The sequence below is a fragment of the Carex rostrata genome, chromosome 6, assembly GCF_964058835.1.
Source record: "Carex rostrata chromosome 6, lpCarRost1.2, whole genome shotgun sequence".
NCBI classification, from domain to species: Eukaryota; Viridiplantae; Streptophyta; class Magnoliopsida; order Poales; family Cyperaceae; genus Carex; species Carex rostrata.
In genome coordinates this window covers 3,044,630-3,056,189 of record NC_135923.1, presented here as the reverse complement: position 1 = coordinate 3,056,189, position 11,560 = coordinate 3,044,630, and the positions used below count along the sequence as shown (strand labels likewise).

Here is an 11,560-nt window from a genome sequence, read left to right as displayed (position 1 = left end):
CTCTTCCTGTGCCGTCAATAAATATTATTAGCATGTCAGATAGTCAGGTGATGCTTTTGTCGGTTTTGTTTTTCTTTCTTTTGTGATCAGTTAGTCAGCTTATCAGATAAAAATTGTAATTTTATCTATTGTTCTTCAACAAATCCTGCAAACGCTATATATTCTCGAATAAAATTTTCCTCAAATGTCTGACAAAAGCAATACAAATCACTCTGACACAAGAAAATTAATTAGCCCTAGAGGTCTCCCTGGCACAGTTTACTAACATAGTAGCTGAGATATATCAAATTTTGAGTTGATATGCAGAAAATCCAGACCGTTCAAATCCTTCTTGCACGAATCTCAAAGAACAATAATACTGGCCCTTGCATTATGAATAGGCACTGAGAAAATTTTGGCCCGGCTTTAGATAAACTGAGAATTTGAGATATCTCAGAGAATACAGACTCGACTGAGATGAGGGTCTTACCAGTATTTAATGCACGCTCCACGAATAACAAAATTGCATGGAACCTGTTAGTCAACGGCAACGTAACGGGACTGTGCCAGAGCTGGTAACAGGGAACTTGACCCCTGACAACCAAACTAATAGCTGACATATATGTCAAATGGAATGCTATATATAATAAATCTGATACCTTCTAGGAGCAAATTTTTTTGTAATATAGAGCCTCTTATGTTATCTGCTCACTGTGGCATTCCATCAAACACCTTCAAGGCACAATTCTGCTCCCAATCCATCTCCAATTTTCAGTCACCCTCTAATTCACAGTCAAATGTCTCTCCACCTCTAATTCAGCTGCTTCTGTTTTTTTGTTTTTCTTTCTTTGTTTTTTAGCTGAAAATCCGTAGACAATTGAATTTATAAAAAAAATACAAAATAGCTATCACATAAGATTAGACAATGAGTGTCCATTCATCTCTAATTCAGCTGCTTTTGCCTCCCATTCCTCCAAAAAGAAATCAATGAAATATCTAGATGTTTTTGTTAATGGGCCCAGAAGTTCGTAATGGGCCCATGGGGGAGAGGCACATGAAGCCTTTTTCTATTGATAAGAAGTTCGTAATGGGCCGGGCTTATAATTTGCTGCTGGGTCCAGAAGCATTCCCCAATCACATAAAACCGACCCTGTTTCATCTCATCTAAAATCCATTTCAATGTTTTACCCGAGATTATTTCCGTAACTAATATGGGAACTGATTATAATTAGTAAAAAGATTGTAAAAAATATATTACAAACAATCATGAGAAAAAAAGAGAAAAAAAAAAAATCAAACTCTCCTTCTTTAGCTAGGATTGGATTGTTGCCCCCACCCTGCCAAAGTTTGTAGTTGTGAGCTACTTTTATATTACATGTTCATATTTTTCTTCTCAACTCCTTGTCTATCTTTCTTTTAGATAATGACATTAGGCAAACCAAACAATCTTTTTTAAGGTCCAAACCAAACAATCTTATATCCTTTATTCTAACAAAAAAGACATTACATAAAAATAATAACACTAACATTAACAATATCATCTTTTAGGTTTTGCTTGCATTAGGGGATTCTTTATGGTGTCATTTTATAAGGGGTTTTTTCCATAGTACGGTGGCGGATCTAAGTATGGGTATTCTTCATAATTGTATCCAGGATATGGGTATTGGTCCGGTGGATGCGGTCGGACTTGATCAAGGTACATTCTCGCGATTTCTCCGTTAGCGCCTTCTGGATAAAACCCACCAGGAATATGTTCATCTCCAGTTAAATACATTATCCTGAGTATTTCCTTCGGTGTTCGTCTGTACGAGACAGAGTCAGCATTTGCCGAGATCACGTTGGTACAAAGTCTCATTTCTGCACCCAGCTCAAGGGGTACAATGAGACCCTCATCTTTGATCCCGCACATCGCCAAGCGATTTCTCAAGTTTGACATGTTATCAGTGAACTCAGCAACTGTATAATTGTACGGTTTGACAATTATTTGCTTCCTTTCAAAGAGCCAGCCGCGTATAATAGCGTCTTGAGCCGATTCCACACCTAGCAATCCTGCTAAAGCCTACATAAATTTAGGTTTAAATTCGTTATTTTCATCAGAGAAAATTACAATTATGGTCTTTAAATTATCATCATATTGCCATTTTGGTCCCTATAAATTTCAATATAGTAGAGGTCTTCGTGTTCTATGGTGTTATTTACACATTTAATTTCTTACCTCTTGCTAAATGTACAACTATATATACACCTTGGAATTATGCTGGGCATCACTAATTAATGCCCTTTAAATGTTTAATTATCAAAACCATATCTAATAATAGTTAGAAAGACTTGGTGTAGTGGTAAAGACAATGCTCTAGGTTTGAAATCCGAATGGGAGATCCCTTCTGGATATTAAATCAGTTGGGTGGCTTGGCCCCCGACTTTACTTCCAAAAAAACAAAAAAAACAAAAAGACTGTTTTGTGTACCCGCTTTGAGTAATAGCCGTCGAGGTTTGGATTCGCGCCTGTGTAACCATTAAGACCTACATAAGGCACATAATATGAGGCGATCATATAGTGGAGGCTATCACTATATGGATCGAATGGAGGATCCAACTTGTGTTCAAATGCCATATCCATTATCCTCGCCCAAAGCGCCGGACTTATATCGATCAAAGGCCGTTTGATTGGACCAAATATTGCTTCAATATACCTTAAAATAAAAAATAAAAAAATGAACATGACAAAAGTTGGAGGCAATATCATGAGGCATTTTGAAAAATGAATCAAATAACACTTCTATCTTCAAAATGAATTTTTTATTCTACTTATAGAACGTAAGCACAATTTATGTTTCCATAACAAATACAAAATGATTAGTTTCACAACTCACACTCTACTGAATCCAGAAGTTAAATCACAACTTAGGTGAATTAATATGGATTTGATTTTTCTCTTAATCAGATATGCAACCAAATTAAGTAACTGTTTGCAACTTGGCAGTACATTTGTTTTGTTATTACACAAGAAAGTAATATGCAGAGTAGAGAGGAGTAAAAGCAAAACCTAATATGACCAACTTCTTGATATGCAAACTCTGTAATAATCTTTTGCGTGACCTCATCCAAGTTTGCTTTGCGTCCGTCAATTGGCGGCGGCCCACCATGGGCCAACTCCGGTGCAATTTGATCAAGCCCAATGCCCAATGAGCCATGCAAGAACCATTCTGCTTCCGTAAACTCTAGGTTCAGCGCGAAGTGAAACGGAGGCTTGTCATATGGATATACTGGAACTGCTGTACGAGGCGGCATCGGTGCACATCTCGGACTATCGTCGTCATATGGAACGATATATTGAGTTAATGGTATTTCTGATACATTTATAGGACAAGTGCCAAATGGAGGATAGTTAGGGCTTTTGGGTTTTGTACTGGTATCTGGTGGCATTGAAGCTATAGTTGAGATTGAAAAGAGAACACAGGTAGTGAACCAAAGAAAGTAGTAGATGGTTAGATCCATGGTGAAGCTTTTTTTTGTGAAGCAAACAGTCCCAGTGGTGCTTTTATTTATAGGTAGATAACAGCACAAATCAACTTCTAAAGTTATAATAATTAGAATTGATCATTTTCTACCAGTCAATCATGTATGAGGTCATTGATCATGCACTCATGGGGCTCTTGGTCATAAAATTTATACTTGAAATCTAACTACTATCCTATATAGATAGAATGCATTTCTTTTGACAAGAAATGTGGATGTCAAGCTTCTAGATTTGATTAATTAAGACATGGTAGGTGTTGGGTTTTACAAAGTTTTGTTACAAAGAAATACAATAGAGACAAAATATGGGTTAAAAATATGTAAGAGTTTTGTAATGATTCCTGCTTCCTTGAGATTACAATTTCACCAGTGATTTGTGTTCTCACTAGTGGAAAATATGGAATCAGGATCGGTTATATACACATATCAGTAACGGAATCCAACCGATCCTGATGAAGGCGATACTGATACTATCAGGATCGGTTTTATATTTTTTAAAGAACCGTTCCAAATAGAAACTAATAGGATCGGTTTTTTCATAAAACCGATCTTAATAGTAGTTATCTAGATCCGTTTTAGAATACCAACCGCTCCAGATAGGAACTATTAAGATCAGTTTTAATATAAAAACCGTTCTTGATAATATTTTCGAATATTTTTTTTTATTAAAAATTTCATATCTAGATCAGTTTTTGAATAAAAACCGATCCAGATAGGAACTATTAAGATCAGTTTTTATATAAAAACCGTTCTTGATAATATTTTCGAATATTTTTTTTTATTAAAAATTTCATATCTAGATCAGTTTTTGAATAAAAACCGATCCAGATAGGAACTATTAAGATCAGTTTTTATATAAAAACCGTTCTTGATAATATTTTCGAATATTTTTTTTTATTAAAAATTTCATATCTATATCAGTTTTTGAATAAAAACCGATCCAGAAAGAAACTATTAAGATCAGTTTTTATATAAAAACCGTTCTTGATAATATTTTCGAATATTTTCTTTTATTAAAAATTTCATATCTAGATCAGTTTTTGAATAAAAACCGATCCAGATAGGAACTATTAAGATCAGTTTTTATATAAAAACCGTTCTTGATAATATTTTCGAATATTTTTTTTTATTAAAAATTTCATATCTAGATCAGTTTTTAAATAAAAACCGATCCAGATACGAACTATCAAGATCAGTTTTTATATAAAACCGATCCTGATACTTTTTTTTTTGTTGGAATGAGGATCTGAAATCTGGATCGGTTTTTAAAAAAATAACCGATCATAATAGTAGTAATCTGGATCGGTTGTTTAAAATAACCGATCCTGATGTTTTATTGAAGCTAAAAAAAATATTTTTATTTATTTGACCAGCTTCCATATATATTTTGCTGGCCAGCATCCTAAATATATTTTTTTTTGCACAGTAAGAAACAATAATCAAATATCATATACACATCATAAATTAAATATCATACACATCTTAAATTATTACAAAAAATTCATGTTCATACAAAGTTTTGTGAAGCATTACATATTATAACAAGAAATTTAAATCCAAAAAAAATTAATTAACAAACATACAAGTGACTAATTGAGCTATTTCTTCAATTAACACACATTTATGCAATTAATGTAAAGCACAACAATAAAAAAATCAATAATTACCTCTTTTGCAATCACATCACTTGAGATTAAAAAAGATCCTAAAAATAAAAACAAATGTAACAATTAGATGGAAAAACATTTTACAATAAAAAATACAAAAAAATGTGTTTTTAAAGCATAATAATGAGAAAATTATATAAAGTTAATACCGTAATAGTTGATCGGCCGAGCCGGAGGTGCGAGAGGCTCGGCTTTGAGAGGAAGAGACGGAGAGAAAGAGAGAGAGAGACACGGAGGAGAGGGAGAGACGGAGACAGAGAGAGAGACACAAAGAGTACAGAGGGAGAGACGGAGACAGTGAGAGAGACGCTAAGTTGAAAATGAGAGGCGCGGAATGAAAATAAGAAGAACCCTAAGCAGGTTATATAGGGAGTTATCATTAGGATCGGTTGTTTATAAAAAACCGATCCTAATAGTATCAGGATCGGTTTTTTATAAAAAACCGATCCTAATACTAATTTTTTTTGGCGGGACTAACTTTGAAAAAAATAGTATCAGGATCGGTTTTTTATATAAAAACCGATCTTGATAAATTTTTTTTTCAAAATGGGTTCTGCAAAAAAAAAAAAAAAAATCAGGATCGGTTTTTTATAAAAAACCGATCCAGATACTATCAGGAACGGTTTTATTGCTAAAAACCGTTCTTGATAATTTTTTTTTTTTTTTTTTTTTTTTTTTTTTTTTTTTTTGCTGCAGAACCAACTTTGAAAAAAAATAGTATCAAGATCGGTTTTTTATAAAAAACCGATCCTGATACTATATATAAGAAAGATCACTGCGGTAAACCCCACTCATATTGATGGTCTATCAACCATCAAACGGCTACCATTTATTTTCTTTTCTGTTGATAATGCATGTACACAGATAAATATTAAGAAAAATGTGAAAAATATCAAATTTATTTATTTGTGTTTGTATGGCCAAATCAACTCTACTATGATCAATTTTGTACAATTTTATTATTATTAATGGCATCAAATTGTTAAATGGAATGCAGACCGTTCATTTCTACATGATCATCCAACGGTGGGTCTGTAATTAAATGACATGTAATAATTTTTAAAATGATCAAGATATAACATGGAACATTAATAACGTAAAAGTGCCGAAGGCCCGACAACTGTAAGTTTTGATCCAACGTAAATTATTTACGGCCGTGCGATGTTGCTATATTGTTTTGCTTTGATGAACTAGTACACGAATCTCGAATTGTATCAAATTTTATAATGGTGAAATTAATATGACATTCTTTCATTTTAACGGTTCCGATCGACCAAATGCTAATATTCGTATTCGTTCCTTCACAACCCCACACAACAAGGGTTCAAGTCCTATGTATATTATTATATGGCACAAGTCATTGATGCATCATGCATGATTGTATAAAAAAATTCAATAGTCAAAATGACTTCAAAATGAAATATCAATGTCAAATAACTAATTATATTATCACATAAATTTTAATAATGTAAATTACATTAATTTTCATCAAAAAATATTTATAATTGAACCATATGCCATATACAACAACCATATATATATTCTATTAATCACCACACTAATTACATATACAACAACCATATAATTGAACCATATGCCATATACAAAAAAATAGTATTAGAATTGGTTATTTGAAATAACTGATTCTAATACTATTTTATTTTCAAAGTTGTTCTTAAAAAACAAAAAAATTATCAAGAACGGTTTTTAGCAATAAAACCGTTCCTGATAGTATCTGGATCGGTTTTATTGCTTAAAACCGATCCTGATGCTATTTTCTGATATATATTTCATTTGTTAGATGTATTTAAGTTATCTGAGAAATATATATATAACCAGAGATTATTTAAAAAAAATAAACAACTTGTTTGTGTTTGTATAATTGTTTGTTTAATTATTTATTTGTTATTTATAAATTAATACCATAAAATTAATTGCTTAATTGATGTCATGAACAAATAGAAACGAATTCATATTACCTGAGATAACAAAATATATATGGTTAGACCAAGACCATATTGATTCGAATTTGATCAGACGGTTCATATATAGGATGTACATAGGGAATGAAATATCTTTAATTTGACCTCTTTAAAGAAATTAATTCAATTATAAACCTCTTTTAAAAAAAAAACATACTTGAAAGCTGGCCAGGTTTTACAATGCTACCTTTAAAAAAAAAAAAAAAAAAAAAAAAAATTATCAAGAACGGTTTTTAGCAATAAAACCGTTCCTGATAGTATTTGGATCGGTTTTATTGCTAAAAACCGATCCAGATGCTATTTTCTGATATATATTTCATTTGTTATATGTATTTAAGTTATCTGAGATATATATATATAACCAGAGATTATTTAAAAAAAAATAAACAACTTGTTTGTGTTTGTATAATTGTTTGTTTAATTATTTATTTGTTATTTATAAATTAATACCATAAAATTAATTGCTTAATTGATGTCATGAACAAATGGAAACGAATTCATATTACCTGAGATAACAAAATATATATGGTTAGACCAAGACCATATTGATTCGAATTTTATCAGACGGTTCATATATAGGATGTACATAGGGAATGAAATATCTTTAATTTGACATCTTTAAAGAAATTAATTCAATTATAAACCTCTTTTAAAAAAAAAAAACATACTTGAAAGCTGGCCAGGTTTTACAATGCTACCTTTAAAAAAAAAAAAAAAAAAAAAAAAATTTATCAAGAACGGTTTTTAGCAATAAAACCGTTCCTGATAGTATTTGGATCAGTTTTATTGCTAAAAACCGATCCAGATGCTATTTTCTGATATATATTTCATTTGTTATATGTATTTAAGTTATCTGAGATATATATATATAACCAGAGATTATTTAAAAAAAAATAAACAACTTGTTTGTGTTTGTATAATTGTTTGTTTAATTATTTATTTGTTATTTATAAATTAATACCATAAAATTAATTGCTTAATTGATGTCATGAACAAATGGAAACGAATTCATATTACCTGAGATAACAAAATATATATGGTTAGACCAAGACCATATTGATTCGAATTTGATCAGACGGTTCATATATAGGATGTACATAGGAAATGAAATATCTTTAATTTGACCTCTTTAAAGAAATTAATTCAATTATAAACCTCTTTTAAAAAAAAAACATACTTGAAAGCTGGCCAGGTTTTACAATGCTACCTTTAAAAAAATAAAAAATAAAAAAAATAAAAATAAAAATAAAAAATTATCAAGAACGGTTTTTAGCAATAAAACCGTTCCTGATAGTATCTGGATCGGTTTTATTGCTAAAAACCGATCCAGATGCTATTTTCTGATATATATTTCATTTGTTATATGTATTTAAGTTATCTGAGAAATATATATATAACCAGAGATTATTTAAAAAAAATAAACAACTTGTTTGTGTTTGTATAATTGTTTGTTTAATTATTTATTTGTTATTTATAAATTAATACCATAAAATTAATTGCTTAATTGATGTCATGAACAAATGGAAACGAATTCATATTACCTGAGATAACAAAATATATATGGTTAGACCAAGACCATATTGATTCGAATTTGATCAGACGGTTCATATATAGGATGTACATAGGGAATGAAATATCTTTAATTTGACCTCTTTAAAGAAATTAATTTAATTATAAACCTCTTTAAAAAAAAAAAAAACGTACTTAAAAGCTGGCCAGGTTTTACCATGCTACCTTTAAAAAAAAAATAAAATAAAATAAAAAATAAAAAAAAATAAAAATAAAATAAAATAAAAAAAAAAATTTATCAAGAACGGTTTTTAGCAATAAAACCGTTCCTGATAGTATCTGGATCGGTTTTATTGCTAAAAACCGATCCAGATGCTATTTTCTGATATATTTTAATTTGTTAGATGTATTTAAGTTATCTGGATCGGTTATTATGTATAGACCCGATCCAGATGCTATTTTATGATATATTTCAATTAATAAGATTTATTTGAGATATTTTAATTATCAGGATCGGTTTTTGTTGGAAACGGATCCTGATACTATCAGGATCGGTTTTTACTAAAAACTGATCCAAATGATTGAACTATTAGGATCGGTTCTAAAATAAAACCGATCCTAATAGTAATAAACTAGGATCGTTGTTACTAAAAACCGATCTGAATAGTTTTTAGGATCGGTTTTTTTAAATAAACCGATCCAGATACTTATTAGGATCGGGTGTCCATATAACCGATCCAGATAGGCCGATCCTGATTTCTGTTTTTCCACTAGTGTCTATCATTATCAGCTGAGGTGTTTTTTTTGTTCTTCTCTGGAAGTTCTTCGACGTCGTTCTCTACACGGAACAAAAGAGAGAATCCATAGTCTAATGTTAAGGTTATGTGTGGAGAACGAGCCCACAAACAAATTTGGAACAAACGTATATATATTACTTTCTTTTTTCTGAGAAAAGCTACCACATTACCATATGATTAGGCTACCTGTTAATTACTAGCTCTGGCTAGATCTCCTAATTGAGGGATTATTGTATATATTTGTCCTGTCTGATAAAATTGTAGTCAGAACAGAAAGTTAATTAATTAATAACTCTCTGTAATTCTGTGTGTGTGTGTGTGTGTATGTCTCAAATCTCATGGCAATTTTCTCAATTATATCATTTGTGTTCCCGGAACCTTGGATGGTTATATTTGGAAAAATGAAAATACAATAGGAAGATTCTTTTCTTCACTAAAATACATGCTCCAATTTCTACTCGGAACACAGCAAATTCATCTGACAATTATCTTAACCTGATGTGATCAATATATATGATTATTAAATAAATCACTTTCTCTTTTCTCAAAACAAAGATTGCACATATATTACTTTAGTTAATTATCACAATAAAGTATCTGGATTCACTTCTATATTTACTATTTTTCGATCAAGACATCAACAATGACATGCAGAGAGAACCAGCTTTTTATTTAGTGGCAAAGACAACACACTCCATGTGAAAAGTCGATGTTTGGTAACTCATATAGGGGATCTCTTATGAACATCAAATAGTTAGATGATTTGACATCCGATCTTTACTAAAAAACAATGACATGCAGGGAAAATCTAAGCATAATATATATGAATGATTTCCTGATATATTTTTGCTTGATAAATGAGATAGATTCTAGTTTTTCTTGCCTTGTGAAACACTCAATCTTAGTGAGTTATTGCATGAAGTGTTTACACGTTTTTATCAAAATCTTGAATTTTTAATCCCTAATATATTAGTGGGTATAGGTTTTACAAATTTATTAAGGTATTATTATTATTATTTTGCTCATGAAGACTTTATTTTAGTTTGGGACCTTTGATAGATCTTTCAGTCCTTGATCTATATATGTATAGTACATATATACAGCATAATATGTATTCAAAATATGAGGTTTTGAATTAAAGTTCTGTACCTAACTATTTTACTTTGCCTCTATATGTTATTTTGTCCATTTTACAATTTTATATATTTTAGAGAAGAGTGGGGCTATGGTACTATGCATAGCGTAGATTGGTCCGTACTATGGATGAATATTTTCTTTTCTAAAGTCCAAATAGTTGATATGAACCGTTCAATGAGATCTCTATATGACAATGTACTTGCAGACTAAACTTTATATTTTTTAGAATTTTTTTTTTACTATTTTGTTAGATGGGTAGAAAATCACTACTTTTGAATGATCTAGAAATTTTAGATCAAGTGATTTTCTGTCTATCTAATAAAATAGTAAGAAAATTCTAAAAAAAAATGTAAACTTTGATCTACAAGTACATTGTTATATAAAGATCATATTAAACCATTCAGATCTATTGTTTGAACTTTGAAAATAGAGACATTGATTCATATTATAGACCATTATGCGCTATGCCTTATAATTAGATGACTTCAAAAGTCTGCTTTATATGGAGTAAACCTAACAGTCTGTGGTATTGTCCTTCTAAATGGTACAATGAGACTAGACATAAAAGACTGTCATGCAGCCATAATTAAGTAAATATGTGTACAAGAATTTCAACAAATTGTATTTGCTTTTCAGATGCTACAAGCTGGTTTTCTTGTTCTTAACCTGTAATGAGAGGGATGTTAAACAATAGAGATTTTGCCTCTGTATATATGAGCTCTTACAAAAATAAAGGAGAAAAAGAAAATACATGGATAGGAAATCAGAAAAACTGTTCTAGGAAGTAACACTATTTCAAAAGTTTTAACGGTTTAGATATATATAAATACGCTTGTGTGTGCGTCACAAGTAAGAAAATATATCATTTGTCCTCACAGTCCGCCAATTAGAAAACTGGACATTTCTCTTAAACATACTACACGTTTTTTATATTTTTAATAAAGGGTATGATTGGTCTTTTATAAATTTA

General features: G+C 30.5%; 1 protein-coding gene across 1 annotated transcript; it reads right to left on the bottom strand.

Moving 5' to 3' along the window:
- Nucleotides 1-1,264: 1,264 nt before the first annotated feature.
- LOC144555688 (ferritin-like catalase Nec2) lies at nucleotides 1,265-3,489 on the bottom strand. The gene is made up of 3 exons (XM_078304091.1): nucleotides 3,026-3,489; nucleotides 2,447-2,672; nucleotides 1,265-2,038 (listed from the first exon to the last, which is right to left on the bottom strand). The coding sequence occupies exons 1-3, from the start codon at nucleotides 3,475-3,477 to the stop codon at nucleotides 1,565-1,567; spliced, it is 1,152 nt and encodes a 383-aa protein (XP_078160217.1). The 5' UTR covers nucleotides 3,478-3,489; the 3' UTR covers nucleotides 1,265-1,564.
- Nucleotides 3,490-11,560: the final 8,071 nt, after the last annotated feature.

Coding starts and splice junctions, on each gene's coding strand:
- LOC144555688 (XM_078304091.1), bottom strand. CDS start 3,477: ATGGATCTAACCATCTACTACTTTCTTTGGTTCACTACCTGTGTTCTC. Junction 2,673..3,025: donor CAAGAAGTTGGTCATATTAG/GTTTTGCTTTTA, acceptor TTTTATTTTAAG/GTATATTGAAGCAATATTTG. Junction 2,039..2,446: donor ACGGCTATTACTCAAAGCGG/GTACACAAAACA, acceptor AAATTTATGTAG/GCTTTAGCAGGATTGCTAGG.